We start from the raw sequence: 26971 nt of genomic DNA, 5'->3' as shown, positions 1-26971 counted from the left end.
CAGGCTTAGCCTCAGCAGGCTAAGACCTCCGCTCAGGCGCACCCTGCTTTCAGGAAAAGATCTAGTGCCCCTTCCTGTGGGTTGGACAAGAGATCTTCGTCGGGCAGGGGTAGGGGCTCTTCCAGTGGAAAGCTCCACCCACCAATGAGGCGTTCCCGGCCTTGCACGGGCACTTTCGCCTTGGCTGACTTCCTCCTTCTCTTTGAAGGTCGTAGATCGGCGATCGCCTCGACTCTCAAACAGATTGGTCATACCATCAACGTCAGTGGAGTCGTCGCTGGAGTTATTTTAAGGGCGCGTCCCTCGAGGACGTCAAGCGCTCTTCTTTGCCCACGCGGGACCTTTTCCTGGTCCTAGGGTTTTTTACGCTCAGCGGACTTTGAGCCTCTGGGAGACTCCAGTCTTTCTAACCTTACATGTAAGGCTCTGTTTCTGCTACTTCTGGCCTTTGCTCGCAGAGGTAGCGAAATCCATGCTCTGTCTGGGAGTCCTCAGGACATTGCCCGAGAACAGGATGGTTCCTTGTCCTTGCGTTTTCGCAAGGCTTTTCTGGTGTAGGCTCTCTTTAGGCAAGCCTATTTATGGAGCCTGTCACGAAGGGGGGGGGGGGGGGGGGGCTCAGCCTGTCTTCCTCCTCGACTCAGCCCGAGTACACGAATCCAGGGCATGGGCCTCCTCCTTGGCCGTTTTACGGTCTCGGAGATTAGACGACGTCTTGCACACAGCCTTCTGGTGCTCGGACGACGTCTTCTTTATTATTCTAACCGAGAGACATCGCTGCTGTTTGCCGGGAGGGATCACGGTCCCTCCCTGCCTTGGTGGCAGTAGGGCAATGCCTCTCCAGAACATAAGAGTGAGTTTGAACTTTTTTGGTTTTACCCACCACCTTGAACACACTCACCATGCACTGACATACGAAAGCAGCCACACAAACACAGCACAGAGGAGCAAGTGCAGATGCTTTGCAAGAATAAGCTTGAAAACCAGTTTGAATAAATAGCAGCAGATAGAGCTGCATGTCATAATCATATGTAATTTATTCTTTTCTTGTCTGGCTTTATTGACTGCATGCCGGTCATGTGGCATGGCAGTGACTTTTCACTCTTCAGTCGGAAATACACTGTACATAACACAGCTCCCACTCTCCCTCACTAATGCCTACCCCAAGCCGTGACAACTGATGCTTGGAAATTGTGTGGAAGAGTACACCTCTCTATTTCTCTCCAGTGCTCTTCCTGCTGACATGCAGTGACACCGGACACCCCACAGAGTTTAGCCAGCTAACCCTCCACCCCCCCCCCCCTTTCTCTCTCTCACTCCCTCCAGTTGGGGGCTGTGGCCAGAGAGGCCAGCTGCACTGTTCACTCAGAGCAAAACCAGTTGACTGTGTCGTAACTTTTGACAAAGCAAGACAACTGAAGGGTTCATAGATTAGGCAACCGACTCACTGGTCAAGGCTGAGGGGAAACAAGAGTATCTTGTCAATGAAAGAGGTTACACACAGACACACGATGCTGAGAACTGTGGCCGGTTTTGCGTCCAACAGACAAGAATAAAGAGCTCAGTGCAGTTTCATCATGTGTTGGCATCTTCGCATGTACTTCACTCCTGACCAAAACTACCTCCCCTCCTAATGGGTACACGTGCACTCAAGTTATCAGTGACTGTCACCACGCCATTGCGGCTGTGATCTTTGTACCAAGAGCCGGACTGCTCTGTTATCGATTTTGTTGTGGTGAAAATTTGACGATGGTCTGTCCGTACATTGGAGGTATGACCTGCTGTTGGGACCGAAAATGAGTGTCCGCGTCCACGTTTTGCAGGTGTCCGCTTAAGGGGGGGCAAATATAGAAGGAAAACACTCCGTGCCGAGCAAATGTGTCCGTACATGTCAGGTGTCCGCTCACGCCGGGGGCCGTACATTGCAGGGACTGCTGTATATGTGATTCGGAGTAAGAATATGTAATTTAATCGAAAATTTTTAATTAAATTTTCATTTGATTAATATACTTACCCGAATCACATAGGTAATTCCCTCCCACCTTCCCCGCTTTTAGTTTCTATGTATTCTAGAAGTCGAATGAGGATATCTCGTGTGGGATACGTGAGCTGTGGCGTGATACACGCTACGGGAGGTAACCCTGTGTGGCAAGCTTGCTACTTTTTTGTATGGGTTGCTTCCCTTAAACTATAGACGGGATAGCGTTTTTCAGACACCTTAGCATCTCTGACTGCGTCAATGCTATATGTGATTCGGGTAAGTATATTAATCAAATGAAAATTTAATTAATAATGTTCGATTAAATTACATATCTTTACCCAACTCACAAATAGCAATTAACTCTAGTTCAGTGATGGTAACGCTGTACGCGTCCCCTTGGTAACAAGGGAGACCACTCTAAAAAAGAAAGTGATCAATCCCATAATGCCAGACTATTGCTAGTCTGACTTCCGTATGCGTGCGCATATGCCGCCATCTTATCATTCCACACTCAGCGTTCAACAAGACTGGTCGCTTATCAAGTACGCTCCGGCTGTTTTCAGCCTTGTTTCATTGTCTCCTGACTTTGACTTCGCCCCTTGGTCTGCCGCCGAGCTTTTTCTGCACCCTGGCTGTTATTGGGTGAGAGCTTTCTTGTTTTACGAAAACTTTGGCGACATTTTGTCGTGTGTTTGGGAACTTGTAAAATTTTTCTAGTACGAAATTTTTTGGTGAGTTTGCTTTGCCATGGCGGAGAACGCCAAGAATAGAACTAGTTTGAGACAGGCTTCTGCTGCAGCTTCTCCTACTACTAGTACTACTTCGTCTAAGAAAGTTTCCTCGTCTAGAAAGAAGAGTGCTGGACATACCGCCACTTCTCTTGTAGAACCGGGAATTGAAAAATGTGTTGATGTTGTTGTTGACAAGCCGTCGTCCGCCATTTTGTCCGTGAAAAAGGACAAGGTCACTCGTAGTGACAAAGATGTTTCGGATAAGAATGTTGATAAACATGTTGTTGCATCGGGGGCTCCTGGTGATTCAGGTGTGTTGCCCTCCGACATTGCTTCGTTGCTACTTACGTTAAGTTCTCAGGTATCAACTTTGGCGGCCGATTTGTCGGCGACGAAAGCAGAGATCCGCTCACTTCCGACTGGCGTCTTTGATGTCACTTCGTTGGGGAGAATCAGGTCTTCACCTTCTCCTTCCACTTCCGGTTCCGCTTCAGCTTCCGCAGCGGTTTCCGCTTTGGCGGCTTCTTCCGTGGTTCAAGCGGAAGTGCATGCTTCTCAGCATGCCGGTGGTCGGCTGGTGTCCCTTCTGCATGAGCCTGGGCTCACTAAAGGTATGTCTTCTCCACAAGTTGCCAGGTTCTCTGGTGACAGTGGGGTACGATCACAGGAGAGAGTAAGCCACGTAGGTGGTGAAAGCACCGAAACCATCGCTGACCATCTGCATTGTGCTCGGTCAGGGGAGGCTAGGAGCCCTGTGAGTCGTAAGAATTCTGCATATACCTCTGATTCAGTGTCGAGTATGCCGGTTCTACTTCGCCCTGGGGGCAGGATGTCGGGTGTGACTCCGAGGACTTTGCAAGTCTCTCTGGCGCGCACCCACCTGACTGCGATGGCGAGCAGGAAGGAGGGTTGGACGATGGTAATTCCACGGTGGTGGATGACGCCCTACTCAACTTACCGGTGTTCAAAGCTGTCGAGCGTGGTGGCCTCGGCAGCCGAGACGGCTTTCAAGTATTTCCCGGAAGGGGTGGTGAGAAGTAAGGAGAGACTTCCGCCACCTATGTCCGCTGTTGATGATTTCCGGTCTGCCAGGAATGACTCGGTTCAGTTCCGGTTTAGAGAATCATCTTCAGTTGCCTTTGTCATGGCAAATGTGTTCAAAGGGAAGAACGGTCCGGCGGTGCCGTTGTTGACACAACGAGGAGATGCACCTGAGGACGTTCTGCCTTGGCTGGCTAAGGCGGGGGAGCGAGCTGTGTCTGGTATTCACAAACTTAAGCTTGCACCTCGACCTGTAAAGCTGATCGAGCCTTTTGCGTTGCCTACGGCTGTTCTGCCGGTTACGCCTGAGCTTGCTTCTTTGCGGGAAGACGGATACGGTTCTAACACGACGGTTCCGTATACCGAGGCTTCCATGTTGATTCTGGAGGATGCAGGGAGATCTTTGCTTGAACTGACGTCAGTGTCAGAATCTCTGCAACTGTCTCTTTCGAGGTCGATCGCGACTTCTTTGGACCCATTCGAATTTCGGTTCGATGCTTCGTCTCTTGACGTGACTACCCTTTTGGCCACGTTGGCTAAGGTGACAAGGGAACAGATGTCACTCTCCGCAAACCTCTACGCACATGCTGTGCATTCGAGGAGATCGGCTTTCTTGACAGGCTCGAGGATTCGTGACAAGGCCACGATTGAGACCTTGAAAGTTTCACCCTTTTCGGAAGGGTCTTTATTGGGTCAGTCCTCTTTGGACGCACTCCAGAAGGAGACATCAGACGCGAGAGATCTCGCCATAGCCCGCATTGCCTTTCAAGGCTTTCCTAAGGCTCAAGGCAAACCTCACTCTCAGTCTCAGACACAGACACAGTCTTCTGCCAAGCCTCAGACTTCCTCGTCTGGTGGTGGTGGTGGTAAATCACAGAAGCAGTCCTTCTCCTCGGCGGGTAGAGGTCGTGGTGCACCCTACCCTAAGAGGGGACAATCTTTTGGTGGTTCTAGGGGATCGGGGCGCAAGCCCCACCCCCAATGAAACTCCCTCGAACAGGCCATCCCGGTAGCCCCCGCACTGGTTGTGGCGGGCGGCCCGTCCAGGGCCCTCACTTCCTGGCTGCAGCTAGTGGACAGCAAGTGGGTTACCGGGATCGTTCGTTCGGGGTTCAGACTTCTCTGGTCAGGGGAAAAGGCACCTCTGATTAGGATAATCCCGCCTTGCAAACCTCCAAGAGACCCAGAGGCGAGAGCCGCAGTTCAGGGAGAAGTGACAGCCCTTCTCTCGAAAGGGGCGATAGAGGAAGTCTTGGACTTACGGTCCCCGGGGTTTTACAGCAGACTGTTTGTTGTACCGAAAGCCTCGGGGGCTTGGAGACCGGTTCTGGATCTTTCGACTCTGAACAAGTATCTCCGGACTGTGAAGTTCACGATGGAAACGCCGACCTCTGTGCGAGAGGCGCTTCGTCCAGGCGATTGGGCTACCTCAGTGGACCTGACGGACGCGTATTTTCATGTCATGATGCATGTCACGGACAGAAAGTGGTTGCGCTTCCGCTGGGGAGACAAGGCCTATCAGTTCAGGGCTCTCCCGTTTGGCCTTTCTCTCGCACCATGGATTTTCACCATCGTGGTACGTCAACTCTGCGCTCTGTTGAGAAAAGAGGGCATTAGTCTGCGAGCTTACTTGGACGATTGGCTAATCCTCCATCAGGACAGGGATCTTTGCCATGTTCATACTCGCAAGGTTCTCAGTCAGGCCGCTCAGCTCGGATTTTCTGTAAACCTGGGCAAGTCAGAACTGGTTCCATCCCAGAAGTTCACTTACTTAGGGATGGAGTTCGACACTCTCAGTTGGACTGTCCGCCCGTCTCAAAAGAGGGTTTCCAAACTTCAAGACTTGCTCCGTGCACTTCACGGAGAGAGTCTGGCCAGTGTACGGGTTCTGACATCAGTACTTGGCCAGATGGAGTCTATGGCTACTCTTATCCCACTGGGCAGGGTCCACAAAAGGCCTTTTCAGGCTGCCCTTCAGTCCCGGTGGGATCAGTCAACCCAGGGGTGGGACACTCAGATTTCTCTGGAGACCTGGTTTTTCGTGACCACACAGGTCTGGCCCCTCCCCTGGGTTTCACAGGGAGTCCCGATAGTTTGCCCGTCGCCAGAGAACGAGCTGTTCACCGATGCTTCTCTGATGGGGTAGGGGGCTCACCTGGGGGAGCATGTGGCGTCGGGGGTGTGGGAATTGTCTCAGCCCTCACGCCATATCAATGCTCTGGAGTTAGAGGCCGTTTTGTTGGCCCTCCAAGCTTTCCTGCCGTTCATTCAGAACAGTCATGTCAGGCTGCACACCGACAACATGACTGTTGCGGCTTATGTGAACAGGCAGGGCGGAACGAGATCTCGCAGTCTCTCAGACAGTGCTTGCCTCATTCTAAAGTGGTGCGTTTCGCATCACATACTGCTGTCAGCCATCTTCCTGAAGGGCAGCTTGAACGTCCTTGCAGACGCACTGAGCAGGGGAGACAAGGTGGTCCATTCAGAGTGGACTCTGTCTCACCAGTCCCTGCACCGTCTTTGGGTGCAGATAGAGAAGCCTCAAATCGACTTGTTTGCAACTCGGTATTCTGCGAGGCTTCCTCTGTTTGTATCTCCCGGATCCTCTGGCGTGGGGCGTAAACGCTCTAGAATTGGACTGGACGGGTCTGACAGCCTACGCCTTCCCTCCGTTTTGTCTGTTGGGCAAAGTTCTCAGGAAGGTCGACCTGGAGAGACCAGCGCTGGTTCTGGTTGCCCCATTTTGGCCAAGCCAGCACTGGTTCCCAAACTTGCTGCGACTGGCGGTTCGACCGCCTATCCCCATCGCAGTAAGAAAGGGAGAACTCTTACAACCCAGGTCAGGCATCCCTCACGAGAATCCTCAGGCCCTCAACCTTCACGGTTGGATTCTGTCAGAAGCTCTCTGCTCAAGGCAGGGGCCTCTTCTGCCACTATAAACTTCGTGAAACATGCCCATGCATAGGAAGTCGACCAGCTCGGTCTACTTGTCTCACTGGGCCTCCTGGGTTAAATGGTGTGATCTTAACAGAGTTAAGCCCTTGGCACCAAGATCGATGCAGGTAGCCAATCATTTAGCCTGGCTAGCAGAACAGGGGGGGTCGGCATCTTCCCTTCGTGTTAGAAGGTCCGCTATTTCCTCAACGCTACGGCAACTAGGTCATAAGATCACTCTTGATGGGGTTGTTTCTAGCGTTATTAAGGGCGCCTCCCTTAAGGCCGCGCGCGAGAAGTCTCCGCTCCCTGCCTGGGATTTGTTGCTCGTTTTGAGATATTTGGCTTCTAACGAGTTTGAACCGATGCAGTCAACTAGTTTGGCTAACTTGACACGCAAGGCAGTTTTTCTAACTTTGCTCGCTACGTCTCGTAGAGGAAGTGAGGTTCATGCCTTATCCGGTTTAGCTAAAAATATCTCAACCGAAAAAGATGGTTCTATATCTCTCAAATTCAGGCCAGAATTTTTAGCTAAAAATCAGAAACCGGGCCAAATTTCACCTGTCATTAACATTCCAGCCTTGAGCAACATTCTTGCTCCTGGAGACCCTGATATCGTTAACTGTCCAGTTAGAACGCTCAGCAGGTACCTGTCTCGAACGCAGTTCATTCGTTCAGAAAGTCAAAAATTGCTTTTCATTTCGCTCAATACAGCAAGGTGTAAAGACATTGCGAAAGTGACTTTAACCAAGTGGATCTCCACATTGATCAGGCAAGTGTATGCCTGGTGGCATATTCAGTCTGGAGAAGTTAGGGCGGTTCTTCCCCTGACTTCAGCAAGAACGCATGAGGCAAGGGCATGGGCCTCCTCTGTGGCAGTGCTCCGATCAGGCCGTCTGGCTGATGTATTGGAGGCAGCCTATTGGAAATCGGAGGATGTCTTCTTAAACTATTATCTCAGAGACATCTCCTCCTTGAGACAGGACGGCAGTTTTGCGCTACCTGCTATGGTAGCCGCAGGACAAGTCCTTCTTCTTTGATTTTCGGTAAGTACCCGCCACCTATAGTAGCAATCTGCTATTTGTGAGTTGGGTAAAGATATGTAATTTAATCCAAAATTTTATAAATAAATTTTCATTTAATTAATATACTTACCCAACTCACAACGTTTATTCCCTCCCACCTCCCCGCTGTGGTTGGTACTGGGGTCTAAAAAAGAGTGAGTTGGGCTTCGTTTTGGAATGATAAGATGGCGGCATATGCGCACGCATACGGAAGTCAGACTAGCAATAGTCTGGCATTATGGGATTGATCACTTTCTTTTTTAGAGTGGTCTCCCTTGTTACCAAGGGGACGCGTACAGCGTTACCAGCACTGAACTAGAGTTAATTGCTATTTGTGAGTTGGGTAAGTATATTAATTAAATGAAAATTTATTTATAAAATTTTGGATATTGAGCGAAGCACACTTTAAAAGCTTGCTGTACAAAGCTTTGGCACTCCATTTTTGGTCAAAAAACTTCGCAAAGTCAACTTTGGGCTTAATAGCCAACTTGCACAATACCCCGCTTGAATAGCTCTCGGATGCAAAAGATAAGGAAGGTTCACTTCCCTGCGGGCAAACGTTTTGCTCTCACAAGCGCTGGTGTTTTCTGGCTTGTGTTAAAAAAAAAAATGTTTAAACCTCGATCGCCTAATTTCCTTTGTGCACGGGCCATGCTTGGGTACTTTGAACGAACTTTAGGATTATTCTCGCGGCTATCATTGCTGCAGCACACTGTTCACATTGAAAATTCACAATTTTCAAGGCGAAGTGTCCGCATTGAAACGCAACCTCTCACAGAGCTATCCGGACATGCCCGCATTTTGCGGCAGATCTCGCAAGGCCACGCAGCGATTTGGCGGCGCAGGCCGATAGGGCAAGTCGCCTATTAAGGTCAGCCTTTAGTGCGTGAAGGAGAACTGTTGCACCCGTCGACACCCCCATTTTAAAACTCCCTCCAATTCACCTCAGTTTGTAGACTCCCTCCTTTATTATGACCTGATTTTTCAAATAATTGAAGATCTTGAAAAAATGGGGTTCAAGTGGATTTCAGACCTGGCAAAGAAAACACCAAAACTCCACTGCTCATGTTGATGTTCTGCGACAGTGGCACGTAAAAGACCTTGGTCATTCTGCCATAAGTGCAGGTGGCTGATGACATCCAAGCACGCATACACTTGGGTATCTCATCTAAAGTCAGGGTAACACTGGGGAACGTGCCCCTAATCGTTTCACGGTAAGGGTGTCAAACAACATTAAACATCATTGTGTTTGTTTCGTTCTTGGGCTGAAACTCCTACGGCTTTTACGTGTATGACCGTTTTTACCCCGCCATCGTTGATGTTGTGCAGGGCCTGACTTTGACAAGGTGCTAAACGGCATGAACCACTGTCCGTCCAGTGCTATCCGCTGGTGCGTCATCTCAGAGGCGGAGAAGCTTAAGTGCGAGTCGATGCTGCTGGCGTTCAAGGCCAAGGACCTTCAGCCCGACCTTGACTGTCTGTACGGCGGGAACACCACCTTCTGCATGGAGATGATTCAGCAGGGAGACGCTGACCTTGTCAACCTGGACGCTGCCGATGTCTATAAGGCTGGAAGGTGCGTGAGGATGTCTGTTTGTTGGGTGTGTGTGTGTGTCTATAAGGCTGGAAGGTGCGTGAGGATGTCTGTTTGTTGGGTGTGTGTGTGTGTCTATAAGGCTGGAAGGTGCGTGAGGATGTCTGTTTGGTGTGTGTGTGTGTCTATAAGGCTGGAAGGTGCGTGAGGATGTCTGTTTGTTGGGTGTGTGTGTGTGTGTGTGTGTAGATTATCCACATCAACCGTATCAACCTGTGTGTATGTGTGTGGAGATGATTCAGCAGGGAGGTGCCGACTTCATCAACTTGCTGACGTCTATAAGGCTGGACGGTGTGTTTGGATAGTTTTGGTGTGTGTGTGTGTGTGTGTGCGTGTGTATGCGCTCTGTCTGGCTTTGTTATGATTCACGTAAATTGTGTTTGCTTTCAGGAGGTTCGGTCTTGTGCCAATTGCATCAGAAGACTACGGAGACATGAGCATGAAGTTCAAGGTTGTTGCCGTTGCCAGGAAAACGGACAAATCTACCACGCTTTTCAACATGAAAGGTTTGTAGTTATGTTTAGCAAGACTGTTCCCTAAACTTTTCATGTCTTTGTGTTCTTGGTTTATATATTCATTGATGTCTTGACTTCTTTATATATATTTGTCTTTATTTTGTAGGTCACATTGCTCCCATGGGGTCGCCTTCACGCGGCGGGAGCGTTTAAACAGAGCTACCCCACCCCTTTACTTCTCTTCTTTTGTCTTATTTCTGCCTTACCAGTCCTTTCACCTATATTTCCTTCCAAGAAAACTCTCCCTACTATTCCCTGCAGTTTTCCAATTCTTTTCTTGTTGTCTTATTTCTACCTGACTGGATCCATCACCTTTATTTCACTTACCAAAAGTCTTCTTTTCCACATCCTTATTTCTCTGCACCCCGCATGTCGTAAGAGGCGACTAACGGATTCTGTTTCTCCTTGTACCCTTGTTAAGTGGTTCTTGTATAGAATATGGTCGGTGTTTGTAGGGATTTTGGTCAGGCAGTATGTAAGAAATGTTTGGTCCTTTGTATTGGACACTTGCATTCTCCCAGTAAGGTCATGTATTGTACTACGTTGCAGGCCCCTGGAGCAATTTTTTGATTGGTGCTTTTGTGAACAAGAAACAATTGACAAGTGGCTCTATCCCGTCTCCCCCCTTTCCCCTATCCCATCTCCCCCCTTTCCCTCGTCGCGATATAACCTTCGTGGTTGAAAACGACGTTAAACACCAAATAAAGTAAAAGAAAGTAGGTCACATTGCAATATGAATTGTGAACTAAATAGCGCAGAAGAGAAAAAACAATATTTTTGTGTTTTATGTTTGTATGAGATTTTACTAACAAGAGAATAAGAAGTCAGATAATAAACTCCCTAATTCTTTACAATGCTACAATAGTACTTTAGTAGTACTTTTACAACCTGTGATGCATATTTGGACAGGTTTCATACTTAGTTAGCAACAACTTACCAATGTGGTTTTCTGGTTTTTAGGAAAGAGGTCATGTCAGCCAGGAATAGGTCGCGGTGACGGGTGGGTCGTCCCTTTGAACATCTACATCGAGACAGAGCAGTTCTTGCCTGATGACTGCACCATCTTTAACAACATTGGTAAAAAGCTTTGTTTTCTTAGACAGGGATTGTGGGTTTCAGCTTTTTTGAATGAATGGCAGAGTATGTGAATGGATATTCACAACTTTACATTTTTTAGTGGGAAATCAGATGCTGTTTGTATGAATAAATGGCAGCATGAGCTTAATTTGATGTTGAAAATGGACAGTTTAATACTTCTTGCATGGAACGAAGTTCAGAAATCATGAAAATATGGAAACAGTTTTAACTTTGCACTCTTCAAAGTCAGCAGCACAACTGGTGGATTTTGTTCGAACAGTTAGTAAAAGCCGAAAGGGGTGTGTAATTGTTGAGACAGAAAGAAATGTACACATTCGTTAAATTTTAATTTTGTAATTTTAACCTGTTGATTTTACATTTTTTCTTCCCCACAGTGTGACACAACCCCCATTTTTTTCTCCATCCTTCGCTTAGTCACCTCAAGAGCAGAAGGCAGAAACAGCAAACCCATGGTGTTTATTTTTTCTTTCAATTTCACCCTGAGAGCGGAAATTGTTCATTTGATAATAAGGCTGGAAGGTGTATTAGGGTTTGTGTCAATGCATAATCGAGTGCTGTTATTTTCTTTGTTCTTTAAACATAAGGCTGTGCAGGAATGTCAACGACACTGGTTTTCTTGGTAATGTATCGGTCACCTCTCACACTAGCACTTTCTTTCTACAGGCCAGCTGTTTGTTAGAAGCTGTATCCCAGGAGCACTGGATGCAGAGTACAATCCTAACCAGTCACCTCTCACACTAGCACTTTCTTTCTTTCTACAGGCCAGCTGTTTGTTAGAAGCTGTATCCCAGGAGCGCTGAATGCAGAGTAGAGTCATAACCAGTCACCTGTCACACTAGTGTGACCAGACAAAAATCTAACTACTGGTACCTATGAGCTGCCGAAGATCCGGAATCAAACTTCTACCTTTGAGCTCATGGGGATCCAGTTTTCATTGCGTAGTATTTTAGTTAGCGTCCCTTTTGTTTTCTTATTTCGACCTTTTTCCTGAAATTAGTAAATCAAGTGTTGCTCTAAAACTATATTTTTGTTCATTTATTCCGACAGCTAAATAGTTTGTCAGAAATCTCAATAAATATAACTTTCTTCTCCTGTCTAGTTTCTTGTCACCTACTTTCTCCTCATGCTTAGTATTCGTACAATTTATCCTTGCACCTTCCGAGCGGCGTTCGCGCCGGGAGGCAGAGCAAAGCAAGAGTCGAGTCCACATCATTCCCTTTCGTTTGGATTCTTGTTGTGTATTATGGCTTCGTAGGTGTGCAACATGATCTTTGTCCCAAGGCCCTTCTAGCTTCTAGCTTCTAGCTTGTATGTTTCCAAGATCACCGGAGTTTCTGACAAGTTAAATATGGAATAAAGAGGAGAAATGTCAACCATGTCTTTGAGACTTCTTTGTCGCCGCTATCTTCCTCCTCCTCCTTCCACCCTTCTACACTAGCACTTTCTTTCTTTCTACAGGCCAGCTGTTTGTTAGAAGCTGTATATCCCAGAAGCACTGGATGCAGAGTACAACCCTAACCAGTCACCTCTCACACTAGCACTTTCTTTCTTTCTACAGGCCAGCTGTTTGTTAGAAGCTGTAACCCAGGAGCACTCGATGCAGAGTACAACCCTAACCAGTCACCTCTCACACTAGCACTTTCTTTCTTTCTACAGGCCAGCTGTTTGCTAGAAGCTGTAACCCAGGAGCACTGAATGCAGAGTACAACCCTAACCAATCACCTCTCACACTAGCACTTTCTTTCTACAGGCCAGCTGTTTGTTAGAAGCTGTATCCCAGGAGCACTGGATGCAGAGTACAATCCTAACCAGTCACCTCTCACACTAGCACTTTCTTTCTACAGGCCAGCTGTTTGTTAGAAGCTGTAACCCAGGAGCACTGGATGCAGAGTACAATCCTAACCAGTCACCTCTCACACTAGCACTTTTTTTCTACAGGCCAGCTGTTTGTTAGAAGCTGTAACCCAGGAACACTGGATGCAGAGTACAATCCTAACAAGTCACCTTTCACACTAGCACTTTTTTTCTACAGGCCAGCTGTTTGTTAGAAGCTGTAACCCAGGAACACTAGATGCAGAGTACAATCCTAACCAGTCACCTTTCACACTAGCACTTTCTTTCTACAGGCCAGCTGTTTGTTAGAAGCTGTATCCCAGGAGCACTGGATGCAGAGTACAACCCTAACCAGTCACCTCTCACACTAGCACTTTCTTTCTACAGGCCAGCTGTTTGTTAGAAGCTGTAACCCAGGAGCACTGGATGCAGAGTACAACCCTAACCAGTCACCTCTCACACTAGCACTTTCTTTCTACAGGCCAGCTGTTTGTTAGAAGCTGTAACCCAGGAGCACTGGATGCAGAGTAGAGTCATAACCAGTCACCTCTCACACTAGCACTTTCTTTCTTTCTACAGGCCAGCTGTTTGTGAGAAGCTGTATCCCAGGAGCACTGGATGCAGAGTACAATCCCAATCAGTCCCCCGTCAACCTGTGCGAGGGCTGTGCCTCTGGTGGATACAGAAAGTGTCAGCGCAATAGTGAGGAGCAGTACTACGGGGCCAGTGGGGCCTTCCGCTGTCTGGTGGAAAGTAAGTTGTGCACACAACCATTTCTGTTTTACACTGTCTTACACGAATCTTTCAAAGGCTGAGAGAATAAAAAGGCAGATATTTTCTCTCTATTCTTCCTTCTGTAGTAGATCTACAGAGATCATTCTTGAGATCACCAGATTGTGTCATTTTTCATATAAAAAAAATCAGAAATGTTTGGGGTGTGCGTTTTAAAGACCTTGGTATCCAGAGATTTACTCTTCCAGAGGTCTGTAATTTTAAGACTCCCTCCATTATAAGACCTTAATATATTCTCAGATTGTGTGTAGGTCTTAAAGTATAGGTTTCTCTGTGCACACTGATCAAGATTTCCTATTGTCATTTTGCAGAGGGAGGAGATGTGGCCTTTGTTCGTCACCTGACAGTCCGGGACAACACTGACGGGCGTAACCATGCCATCTGGGCTCGTAATCGCCGTTCTGACGATTATGAACTCATGTGCAAAGACGGGCGTCGCTTGAACATTGATCATTTTGATGTTTGCCACCTGGGTGAGGTGCCGTCAAATGCTATCGTCACATCAGGTATGACCGCAAAGAATTTGTTTTTTTTTAAGAATTCTCATGTTTTTGGCAAGATCCTTTGTGCTGATGATTTCTCTGGATTTCATTGATATTACCAGCACATGTATAAATACAGTGGGGATAAATGTAGTAGTAGTTAATGGACTATTGGTGATTGCCATTAACTTGTGCATTTAAATTGCAGTTACATCATAGTCCTCAAGCATTTGAGTTTGATGCCACCTGCTGTACTTTTGTGTATCTCTATATGACCTTCAAAGATTTATGCAAAAGAAATACACTTCTTTGTTGTTGTAAAATATACTTCTGGTTTGCCTGATGCTTGGAAAAAATTGCAATGTTTACTTTCTGTGCAGGTGGAAAGACAACCAGGGAGAAAGACATTATGTGGAACGTGCTGAACTACGGCCAGCAGTTCTTCTCCTCAGATATGTGAGTAGTGCTTTCCGTGAAAAAAAAATTGGACAGTGGAACCTCCTCTTTAAGACCTACACAAATCTGAGAAAATCATGTCTTAAAAAGGATGGAGTTTTAAAATGGAGGTAAATGTACAGAGGTTATGAACACTCTAAGAAAACAGGGTGTTGGAATGAAGGGAGTCTGAAATGTGGGGGTCTTAAAGGGGGGTTCCACTGTACAGAGGTTATGAACACTCTAAGAAAACAGGGTGTTGGAATGAAGGGAGTCTGAAATGTGGGGGTCTTAAAGGGGGGTTCCACTGTACAGAGGAACCCTCTGACTTAAGACTTTCCCTGTCAAGACCTTGTTTTTACAGATTTCTATTCATCAGGCATGGGAATTGTCCGCCAAAAGGCAGATTTCCGCCGTATTTATTTTTTGTTCCGCCGAAAAAGCAAAAGTGTCCGCCGAAAAAATAAAAGGGGGAGGCAAAAATGGTTCTAAAAACTGAATTTAATGACAAACTTGGAGGTCATATGACACCAAATTGCACCATTTGGGTTCTTTGGAGAGAAAAAAAATCCGGGGGGGCATGCCCCCCGAACACCCCTAGCAGGGCTAGGCGCATTGCGCTGTCCACTTTGCTATTACTTACAAATGTTCAGCCTTTTTTACTTTTTTCAATTCCCATGCCTGATTCATAGCACCGGTAATTGCACCTTCACTGTAAGACACTTCTTCCCCTTTAAAACCAGATTATTTTTAACGATTTGGGGTGATCTTCAAAGTGTGGTGAGTTGGTGGGAGTGGGGGTGTTCCATTGTTTGTATATTGCTATGCATTATCATTGATCAGTGTTGATGTTAATCAAAACAGAGACCTGGGAACCCATTTAATTGTGCCGTATTTTGTACTTTTGATTGTCTAGAATACAATCCATAAGGTCAGTGAAAAAAAAAGAACATTCCTAGACTGCTTTTCTTCATAAGCTTATCCCAAAGCCGATCCAGTATGTGTTAATTCCATTACTTAGAAGCACATAACAATGATTTTTTGCATCTGTTTGAACCTTTTCAGTGATGGCGATTTCCACATGTTCGACTCGGGCAACTGGTACTCTGACCTTCTGTTCACGGATGCTGCTGTTCGTCTGATGAGGATACCCGAGGACCGACAGAATTACAAGACTTGGCTGCAGGAGGACTTTATCGCCCAGATAGAAAACCTGCACAAGTACACGTGTGTTAACCCTGACAGTGGCTCTCACGTTGTTCCCAGCCTACTGCTTGTGCTGTTGGTTTCTCTTGTGGCCAATTTGTTCTCTTAGTCTTAGTGGTTGTATCTTGACTAGGATGGAGAGAGAAAATATGGAGAGAGAAAAGGAATGAGTGTACGTGTGAATGAGTGTATCTGTCTGTGTGTGTATGTGGTTAGACGAATGACGGTTGCCACTTTCATAGATGAATATTTCAGGCATGCCTTGCCTTGTCAGTTTGTCATCGATTCCTTTTCTGTTCTGTATACATGTAACAAATGTCAGGGTTCCCACTTTTCTGAGGATTCGCTAAAAACCTACGAGTGTGCTCACATTTGCATCAGATGTCATGTTTTTGAATGTAAATAAAATATTAAAACTTTGCTGCTCCCCCCCTCCCCAAAACAAAAAATCAGGGAGCCCTGAAATGTAGAAGACATAGCTAAATCAAACCTCATTTTTCTGTGGATGTTGTATTGGTCATGTGCTTCGATCTCTTGAAGCAATAGCCATAATTTGTTTGGATGAGAACAAATCCCAAATCCACACACCCCTACTGTTCACTTTTTACAGTAATGTTTCTGTGCATATCGGTCAGTTGTAACTTGTACAGAAATAGTTAGCACTATGGCTTTTTCTGTGTATTTTTGTTTGCTGAAAACTGAAAGACAAGTGTTTGCCATTTACCATGAAATGCAAAACTGCTTATGCAAGAATGATATCAAAAGTATGTATGTGGTGCCAGTAATTTGTGTGAACAAAGTGTGTGGTACATTAGGCCTAAAAAAAAAATAGGTGTGGTTACGGTAACCCGACCTACCCTATTTTTAGGGGCCGATCCTATAACTTTTTATTACATTTGTCAAAAAAAAACAAAAAAACCAGTGCAAAAAACGCAATGAAAGCGAAAGCGCCCGTGTCGCACACTTATTTCCCTGTTAAGTAGGTTTAATTTGTACACATTAGAAAAAAAAGTTAAAAAAAAAAAAAAGTGATTGCCTACCTACCTACCCTATTTTTTTTGGCTATGTTACCGTAACCACACCTATTTTTTTTTTTGGCCTTACAATGTATCGGGTGGATGGTTGCATTCCAGAAGAAACAGTTGTGATGTGCAAGAGATAATGGGAAACATTTTATCTGTAAAATAGTAAAGATCTTACTTTTTTTTTAGGACAAGCTGTAAATATTGTAAATAATCAAGAACATTTTGATAACGTCTCTATTTTTTATTTTCTTCATCAGAATAACTGAATCAATATACATATCATAGTAAAGAGCATTCCATATGTCTATAACATATCTGTGTGAACATATCCATTTTGTTTAGCTTGCATTGTAAATTTAACATTCCTTGTATTTGCTTGAGGTCAACAGACGTTGAGAAAGTTGATGTTTATTACACTTAAAAAAAAAATGTTAGCTTATTTACTTTATTTTTACTTATACATTTTATTATTATAAATTCATGTTGTTTTACAACTCATTTATCAGGTTGCCCTGGTGCATTTCAAGCAGACTGCAAATTGTTGAACTTTTAGGAAAAAAGGATTCATACAACTTGTGTGAATCTTTTTTTCTCTGTAAAATGTATCTCATTCAGCAGGTTATAATCAAATCGTTTATTTTAATTTTTGTTCCAACCATCCTTAAATGAAACAAGGAATCGAAAAAATATAAAAGTTGTTTAGCATTTAAAAACGTTAGCAATTAAAAACATTGTTTCTGTGGATGACATATTTTCCAAATTCATTTTATACTGATAGATTTACTGTATATTGAACAATAAAACATATCTTTTAAATCTCTCACACTATTGTATGTGTGTGTGTGTTTGCATTTGTTTGTGAATTTTTGCGTGTGCATTTGTGTTTGTGTGTTATTATCTGTGCAATGTTATGACAGTAAAATGATTCAGTCTTAGATAAAACGTGTATATAACTAGCAGTGATTTTAAACAATGCTATTTTATCAAATACCCCCCGCGGGTTAGGGGGAAGAATTTACCCGATGCTCCCCAGCATGTCGTAAGAGGCGACTAACGGATTCTGTTTTTCCTTTTACCCTTGTTAAGTGTTTCTTGTTATGTATAGAATATAGTCAATGTTTGTAAAGATTTTAGTCAAGCAGTATGTAAGAAATGTTAAGTCCTTTGTACTGGAAACTTGCATTCTCCCAGTAAGGTCATATATTGTACTACGTTGCAAGCCCCTGGAGCAATTTTTTGATTAGTGCTTTTGTGAACAAGAAACAATTAACAAGTGACTCTATCCCATCCCCCCTCCCCCCTTTCCCCGTCGCAATATAACCTTGAACGATTGAAAACGATGTTAAATACCAAATAAAGAAAAGGAATTTTATCAAATGCAAAAGCATTAAGCGCAAACAGTGCTAATGCAACACATGGGCTTAACACAGAGCCAGGTCAATAGAGAACATGAATACGTACTGTGCTAAAAACAAAAGTGATGTTATTAAGCTCACACATTTACACCTCCCCCACCCCCCAATTTTTTTTTATCAAAGGAGTGTAATACAGTGGAACCCCCTTTTTAGACCTCGAAATTCTGAGAAAAGGATGGAGTTTTAAAATGGAGGTAAATTTACAGAGGCTCTAATTATGAACAGAAAATCTGAAAAAGCAAGGTCTTACGAAAGGAGGAGTCTTATTTAGAGGAGGCTTTAAAGGGGAGTTCCATTGCAGAAATATGTTCCCACAAGGGGTCAGGTATTCCTTGATCATGTGTCAATACTATTAATTAGTTTGTTTTTCTTCTCAAAATGTTTGAATAAATTTTTTCATTCAAAAATCTTCTTTGTATATCTTTTTTTCTGTCAGGGGGGCAGCAACAAAGGCCTATCTTCTCTTCTTTGCTGTGTTGTTATTTCTCATAACTTTCATAAGTGGTCTTTTTTGTGAGGCGCTTAGAACTGTATTCAGATTTGCACCATTATAAATATCCTCATTATTATTATTTCGTGGACTGAACAGCATACCAGATTCCATAACAACAAAAACAACATCCAAAAAAACTAAAGACAACATGTCAACATAATAACCATGTGAGGATAGAACTCGTGCCGCCTGCAGGAAACGCAAGTGCTCAAACCAGGGACTACTAGTACTACTAATGTTGTTGTCCTAAGGGAGGTAACTCTGGAGAGCTGAGTGTGACGTCAGCTACTTGTCGACAAACCAAAGATGGCGTCCTGACCGTAGGTTACCTACCTCCGGAAAGACTTCACGCTACGACAGCGATTCCGATGGATACAATCACGACATCGCTTGCGATTCATGAAGCGCATCACCAAGTCATGGTGTGTATCATTACCTTAATCATAAATGATCTGTGAAGCAGAACTTGAAGAGCACGTGGAAATACTACGTCGCCAAGTATGAAGTAAAGTGCTGACTAACGAAGAATTGGTTGTTGGGCCGTAATGTAAACCGGATGAAAATGTGATGTGAAGTCTTTTTAACGCGTACAATGAACTACACAAGTGTAAACTTCAAAACAAATGTCACAAATTCACTTTCACCATCAACACTCAACAGTCTGCCATCACCAAGTTGATGTTGCGCCGTCAAACTATCACTATCATGACTATGGCCGAGGTGTGCTAAGTCAGTAAGTGTGTCAAGTTCTTTCTCGTCACGAACTGCGGCGGAAATAAAACTGTAACTGACAAATCATGTATTGCCACAAACAGTGTCTCCTTTAAATGATCGGCTGTATTCATTTTCTGTTTGAATTTTTCACTTAATTCAGCTCGATCTAAGGGCTAAGGGTTTCTTACCATGTCAGTCACTCAGTGTTCCCATTTCCTCATCTGCTTATTATATTATCCATTAGAGAAGGTTGGCTATAGTAAAATAGAGTGTAAATTTGCATACTTCTGCTTCAGACTTGGAAGTGACAGGCACATAAGGAAATAGCTGTCACTGGTGAGTGGTGTCAGTCAATGCTAGTACTTCAGGCGGTTAATTATAGTGGCTCAAGGGATCTTATTCGTTGCAAAATTGGTGAATATCCTGAAGGAGTTTTTCATGATACAGTGGAACCTCCCACTACCCCTCCTAATAACGATACCACCCATTTTCTGACCGATATTCTGGGCATGAATGCCTTTCACACTGAAACTGACCTAATGGGCGACGTCCCCTTTTTTTCACAACCGACCTACCAAGAAACAATATATGACTCATTTCTTCACAAGTTCGTGTCAAAGTTATTGAATACCTAGCACACGGCTCTCATTATTAAAACAGACATTGTTTTCCGAGATCACACTAGTGGTTGAGGTGAACAATGACAGTTGAGATCTGTGTGTCAAGACTTAGATGTGATATTTTGGTCAAAAGTACCAATAAATTTATACATGTATTGATCCATTTTTTTAAAGAATCAATTGAATGCAACTAGCAAACATTGCACTCTTTTGTAGTCTCGACCAGCCGTCTCGGTGTGATTACCTGCCGACTTGGTCGTGTGACAGACGTTTTCTTCCACACGAGATTACGTTGATTGACGGCTTCGTTAGACATCAGCTAATCGAGTGTGGAAGAAAACTCTGTCACACGACCAAGTCGGAATAGCACTTATGTCTCGCAGCTTCGACAGAGGAGAGAACAAACACATTTTGCGTACTCAAGCTTGACAAACCTAAACACAGGAGCAGCCATTGTGGAGAGATAGATCTACTTTTTGACGGAAGTGAATGAACAACTATGAATGACGTCTCGTATGTGAATGACGTCACAGTCTGTATCTTTTGAAGCATCGTATTCTTCATGACGTCTTTCTGTGTCTGCATCCGCGAAATGTTTGTTCTTTTCGGGGTCTTTGTCATCTATGTTCAGAACTCTGTCCTTCTAGTTTCAGACTAACAGGCCTCCTGAGCGAGCCGCTTTTCAAGGGCAGCTAAATTCGCGTATGGAAACAGTTCTGTCGTCTGGGATGCTGTTCTCAGTATTCTCAGCGTTGAAGAATTTGTAAAGAGAAGAAACGATAACATTAACAGCAGGAGAAATAAAAGTCGTGTGTGCATTCTGGGGGGACAATTTCGAGTTTGAATCCGTTCTTGCACATGCTCTAAAGCGTGTAACATACAATCTTGCACACGTTTGCTTTAGTAGTGGCAAAGAAGGAAAGCGTGTGACATTGTGAGTTTTACTTTAGTCTGACTCTGATGTCACATGGCTCAGGGAGATCCACTGTTCAATCCATACATTGTGTTTTGAACTTGATTGCTTCAATCTTAAAGGCCATTTTGACATTTTTGTTATTGTTAATCTGGTTGTGTTCTTTTTAAATGAAATTACAGGAGTCATATTATGGTGTAAAGTGGTCTTCACATGTTCACTACAGTCCTAACATTTTAACCTTGTGACTAGTGTTAAGTTAAAGGGTCCTCACTTTTTACATTTAGTCAAGTTTTGACTAAATGTTTTAACATAGAGGGGGGAATCGAGACGAGGGTCGTGGTGTATGTGTGTGTGTGTCTGTGTGTGTATGTAGAGCGATTCAGAGTAAACTACTGGACCGATCTTTATGACATTTTTCATGAGAGTTCCTGGGTATGATATCCCCAGACGTTTTTTTCATTTTTTTGATAAATGTCTTTGATGACGTCATATCCGGCATTTTGTAAAAGGCCGTACTTTGGTATTGCATTTCAGCTTGGAGGCTTCAAAATTAATTAATGACTTTGGTCATTAAAAATCTGAAAATTGTAATTAAAATTATTTTTTTATAAAACGATCCAAAATTACGTTTATCTTATTCTTCATCATTTTCTGATTCCCAAAACATATAGATATGATATGTTTGGATTAAAAACACGTTCAGAAAGTTAAAAATAATAGAGATATAGAAAAGCGTGCTATCCTGCTCAGTGCTACCGCACTTTTCTGGATTGCCAATTTCACTGCCTTTGCCACGAAAATGCAGTGCGTTCAGTTTCATTCTGTGAGTTCGACTGAGCTTGACTAAATGTTGTATTTTCGCCTTACGCGACTTGTTTTCTTCTTTCACTTTCAGATAGTGACACGTGTATTGGCCCATGAAGGTCACTAACTGGAAAGCTGCAGACTCCAGCAAAGAAAAATCAACTGCAACGATGGGAAAGTTCTACGGCGGTGCTGTTACCTACAAATGGAATTGGGACCAAGTAGCTCAAGCTTTCTGGCAACGATACCCAAATCCATACAGGTAATTTCAATGTGTAATATGTAGTTTTAATCAAACTTGTTTCCATAGCTCAAGACTGTTAACAGTCTGTTAACTTAATGGAACTATTCAGTAGTGACCGACATAATGTTGGCACTCTTTACACGTAAATGCATTGACCAATCACCAAAGACTACCGACGTAATTTCACAAAAAAGGAATTTCCATACCCAGAATTCCTGCTGGCTTTTTTTCTGGGATGACACCCTATGCTTGGTTTATTATAAAGGGAAGCAACCGGTTGCAAACGGGCCTAGACAGAGACGATGAGTTCAGCGAATGACAAGAAGAAGAGACGATGAGTAGCCAAGAGTACTTGTAAAATGATTCATTTATAGTAATGTCTAATGCAGTCATCAATGAAAATGCATGTGTGTTTGTTGCAGCAAGCATGTGCTGACAGAAGACATACTATCAAGGCATGTGGAAGGCAACCGTTTGTACACACGACGGCTAATGATCAAAACCAACCCAGTTCCAAAATGGGGCGAGCGTTTCATTCCATCTTCTGCTCGCAACATGTGCATCTTGGAGGAGTCGGTGGTTGATGCTTCGTCTCGGACAATTACTACCTACACAAGAAATATTGCAATGCAGAATGTTATGGTACGTATTTCTTGTATGGTTTCTTACAAAAGAAAAAAGGGTGCCATGATGAGAAGTCAAAAACATGGCAGGAAAATGATGATGAGGAAGCTTAGATACCACCTCTCGTATGCCTTTAGGCTTTTTTTTAGTCTTCAATGTTCTCTACATTGCTAATATTTACTGGGAAACCCTTGGCTTATAGTCCTTGTTTTTCGTAACACACTTTGAACTTCAATCTGTGAGAAAACATTGTGCATGATTTGGGCTGAAGTGTAAAGCTGACTCAGCACTTGTTATCAAAAATCATTTGCATTATTGTTTACCTTTAGTGATGTCTCCGTTTGTGTGTTGCAGTGAAAAATAAATCTTAGGGCTAAGCCTTTTTATTTATAATCTATTTTTTTTCTCAAGATTTCACAGTAAAACTGGGAACGCTTGTGAAGTTATACTAATGTTTTTATCGTAAAACTGCAGTAATGTTTTACTCTTGGCGCCCAACCTTATTGTACTTGTGCAGGTATGTGTGTAGTGAGTTCTACAATGAAACGTCATACTCATGTTATACCTGTTTTTATTTTGCAGAATGTGGAAGAAAAGTGTGTGTACCGTGTGAACCCGGAGAACAACCGATGGACTGTGTGCGAGAAGTATGCATGGGTGACGTCGTCAGTGTTTGGATTCGGCAGCGCCATCCAGGCTTACGGTATCGACCGCTTCAGGAAGAACGCGACCAAAGCCACGCGGGGCTACGAGTTTGTGTTAGAGAGGCTGTTCATGCCCGTGCTACACCAGCAACTCAGCAGTCGTGACAAACTGAAAGACAAAGCCATCAAGGTGGCCCAGGCTGCCAAGGACAAAGCCAAGGATTCCATCAGCACTGCACGGCCACAGCCGTCTTAGGCGATCGGAATGAGGAGAGAGAAACAGTGGCATTCGCACATCAGGTGCAGGTGACAGAGAGAGGATGGAAATGTCATGACCTGAGAAATGTGAAAACTTTATTAGAGAATGGAAACTTCATTACCTGAAAAATGTGAAAACTTTATTGGAGAATGGAAACTTCATAACCTGAGACATCTGAAAACTTTACTCAATGAGAATTTTGAATGTAGTCATAAAGATATGTATAGATGAAGGGAAGTTCTTCTCTCTCTCTCCATCTGAGGGATCAACAGTATCCATCAACAAGCGCCCAAGTGGGATTCCTAACCTTTGAAAAGTGAGGATGGAAATATTGTGGACTGTTAGTGTTATGCTACAAATTTAAAAGATTCGAATTACACACACAGAATGTTCTGTGGGAAAAAAGCAAATGAAGAATTATTGTTGGAGTCCGCTTCTTGAGGGGTCATTATAGATCAGACATGGGATTCTTCCGTAAATTTACGGAATTCCGTAAATTTTTAGGCTCCAAAGATCATTCTTGAGATTCGTGCAGATCCGCTGAGAAAATGTTGGGGTATATGTAGGTATAGACCCAAGTGATATAGAAGCTCTATGATTAAGCTGAAATATGCTTTTCAGGGCCATTTTTGTGTGTCTAAAACACTAAAAACCTTCAGCTTCTAGGGGCTTCGCCCCCAGACCCCGACCAGGGGCTTTGCCCCTGGACCCTACTTGGGGCCTTCTGCGGCCCCCAAACCCCCACCTTCTTTTTTCTTAATTATCACTTTTTATGAATCCCATGTCTGATAGATGCGTAGGTCGCAAAGTGGGCCATTGGCTGGAAAAGATTTATACAAAACGTATACATGTAAAGATGAATGAAACCTTGAGAAGTAAACAAGTTTGAACATTCACAACCAGGTTTTGGTATTTTTTGCTTCACTTGCTCTTTCTCCTTTGAATGAGTTAGAGCAACTCGGCAAGTCTGCTTGTAGATGGTAGATCTATGTATCTTGTGTGTGATGAAAGATCTTGTGTGACTGATGCATTGCTTCATGCAAGACTAAAAACAACTTTGCTGTTGTAACCATGATCACCATGGTTAAAAACATTAAGAGAATATCGAAAAGGAAACTTTGACATCTGAACATAGATTGCTTTGACTAAAAGGCAGGTGATCTAGTAAACAAAGGGAAGTAAGCGCTCTAAATGCATACATGTGTAATAGAGTAAGTGAGAGTTATTCAGAACCAGTCTCCTGGCACCTTGGACTCAGTTGGAGAATAACGAGCATTGAAAGAAACGAGCAACTGTCATCCTCATCTAAAGAGGCAGGAGGTTTGAATGCAGTGGTTAATGTAAAACGGGCTTGCAATTTTCAGAACAAGTCCTCCAGATTTGCCATGCCTTTGCTGACATAAGACTTGTATTCTGGCCAGAGATGACGGACACGAAGGAGAAGTTGCTGGGTCAGGAGAAGTTGCTGGGTCAGGCGGTGTCCTTGTGGAAAACTGCATACATGTATTTGCAACATTGACAGGAATGTTGAAGAAGAAGAAAAGGGAACTGGCATGCTAATCTTCAATGGTTCTTTTCAAGGAACTGCAAGTAAAACCTGCATTTTACACAGAAAGAAGCGGGAGTTTTAAATGCAGTGGTTGCTTCCCTTTATTATGGAAAGCCTGTGTGGCCAGTTAGGTCAGAGGGGGTTGTTGGCAAGCTTAGATATTCAGCAGAATTTGTACCCAATGACCACAGAAGTACTGTAATCTTTCTCTGTTCTGCTCAGCTCAGCTCTGCTCCTGATCGATTTGATCGTGGAGGAGATATGAAGAATGATCTTGCAGCCAGACTGCAATTCGGCCCTGTCATCCAACTGTTTTACTACAACATTGTCATTCATACCAGCATATTTGATAGTGGGAAATTTTTGATGGTGAAATGGACTAACCCCTTCCAGCTTATTGGCCTATCAAAAGTATGGAAAGATTAGAGTATAGATCTTCAAATGGACCTGGTGCTGCACAGAAATTATGACTGCAAATATCGTTGTGCATCATGACAATTTTGATCAGTCAACTCTATAGCACAACAAGATAGTAGGCTGTTTTGGTTCTTTTATCATTATCATGCTAAATTACTGGATGGTGCCCTAAAGTTATGCAAGACACCATGATGTGAATGGCCGTGTTGATTTATGTTGAACTGCAGAGGTTTTTTTGTGCCTGTATCAATGAGTGTATGCGTGCGAGCATACCAGATCATTGTATACTTCATAAAATTTAATTGTCTGTGAAGCAAGAGTAATCTGTTCAGCTGCCTGAACAAAGAAATCATTTGAAAAGATAAAATCAACCTCACATGTACTGTATACGTACGTCTAATTGTCTAGTCATTGGGACAATATTTTTTTAGTATTTTGAATTCCTTTCATAAACAAAATGTAGCAACAGTAATTTGACTCTGTCCACCTGCCTGAGTACATTAAATCATTTCATGATGAAAAATCATTTACTCTGGAGTCATTGTAATGTAAGATAGATGATGTGCCATTCCACAAGCGCAAATTGCAAGATTCCACCAAAGTGATTCCTTGTAATAATTATTGTAGATTTATCTTGTATCTGCCCCTGCTTAGGGAACAAGCAACAAGACTTTTTTCTATATGACATTATAACCCAGACTGGATTACTAGCACTGCCTTATGTATCAGAATTTTGATTGATACGCTTATTCTCTATTTGGTAAACGTGAAAAATGACATAACGAGGGTAGGAGGTGTGATGATTTTGTTGTGCATAAATCATGTCTTCGCCAGTCGAAGTGTAACAACAATTTATTTACTTGAAAATAGATGTTTAGGTACAAGGTGATGGGTCCCGCTCTTCGTTTGTTTGTTTTCTTGTGAAGACTGTAGATACTGAATTTCGCTTGAATGTAGATGACTTGCTTCTTTTACCCTTTGTGTGTGGATTTGGGTTAATGCAAGACAGTCCCAGGAAGATTGTACTAGGTGTACCCATGTGATTGAACAAATAGATATGATTGCTGTGCTGCATTTTTTTTTTCATTCTTGCTTGTGATTTTGCTTATGGTCAATATTTGACCTTAATATAATAAGCATTACTTGGGAAACTTACTGTTTTAGTGTTTTGCTTTTTTTTTCTGGGTGTGTTCGGTGTGTGTGTGTGTGTGTGTGTGTGTGCATGAGTGACTAGTATTTTTGTATGGTTGTGCTACTGATATGGTTGTGCTACTGAGTTGGACTTGGAGTGCAGGAATTTGCACACACACATTTATGCACACATCCACACAGATATTTATGCACACATCCACACACAGATATTTATGCACACATCCACACACACAGATATTTATGCACACATCCACACAGATATTTATGCACACATCCACACACACAGATATTTATGCACACATCCACACACACATATTTATGCACACATCCACACAGATATTTATGCACACATCCACACACACAGATATTTATGCACACATCCACACACA

At 43.6% G+C, this 26971-nt stretch overlaps 2 protein-coding genes across 2 annotated transcripts in view; both read left to right on the top strand.

Moving 5' to 3' along the window:
• The window catches only part of LOC138981962 (melanotransferrin-like), a 34863-nt gene extending 17304 nt beyond the window's left edge, over window positions 1-17559 (top strand). The window contains exons 8-14 of the mRNA XM_070355146.1: window positions 9081-9327; window positions 9736-9851; window positions 10821-10937; window positions 13371-13544; window positions 13895-14089; window positions 14446-14521; window positions 15566-17559. Of these exons, the coding sequence (XP_070211247.1) occupies window positions 9081-9327; window positions 9736-9851; window positions 10821-10937; window positions 13371-13544; window positions 13895-14089; window positions 14446-14521; window positions 15566-15815 (1175 nt within the window). The 3' untranslated portion in view covers window positions 15816-17559. The remainder of the gene's footprint in view (window positions 1-9080; window positions 9328-9735; window positions 9852-10820; window positions 10938-13370; window positions 13545-13894; window positions 14090-14445; window positions 14522-15565) is intronic.
• Window positions 17560-18902: 1343 nt separating this feature from the next.
• LOC138981951 (PRELI domain-containing protein 1, mitochondrial-like) lies at window positions 18903-26585 on the top strand. Its single transcript, XM_070355135.1, has 4 exons — window positions 18903-19061; window positions 21785-21955; window positions 22360-22579; window positions 23144-26585. Exons 2-4 carry the CDS (start codon window positions 21807-21809, stop codon window positions 23459-23461), a joined length of 687 nt encoding a protein of 228 aa, XP_070211236.1. The 5' UTR covers window positions 18903-19061; window positions 21785-21806; the 3' UTR covers window positions 23462-26585.
• Window positions 26586-26971: the final 386 nt, after the last annotated feature.

The sequence above is a fragment of the Littorina saxatilis genome, linkage group LG12 (genome assembly GCF_037325665.1).
Source record: "Littorina saxatilis isolate snail1 linkage group LG12, US_GU_Lsax_2.0, whole genome shotgun sequence".
Taxonomy (NCBI): domain Eukaryota; kingdom Metazoa; phylum Mollusca; class Gastropoda; order Littorinimorpha; family Littorinidae; genus Littorina; species Littorina saxatilis.
Note: the sequence above shows the minus strand (reverse complement) of the source record. Positions and strands in the feature narration are given on the sequence as shown.

Excerpts from the sequence above, each read along its gene's own strand:
- LOC138981951 (XM_070355135.1), top strand. The coding sequence starts at position 21,807 with ATGAAGGTCACTAACTGGAAAGCTGCAGACTCCAGCAAAGAAAAATCA. Across the intron at positions 21,956-22,359 it reads CGATACCCAAATCCATACAG|CAAGCATGTGCTGACAGAAG; the intron begins GTAATTTCAATG and ends TGTTTGTTGCAG. Across the intron at positions 22,580-23,143 it reads TTGCAATGCAGAATGTTATG|AATGTGGAAGAAAAGTGTGT; the intron begins GTACGTATTTCT and ends TTTATTTTGCAG.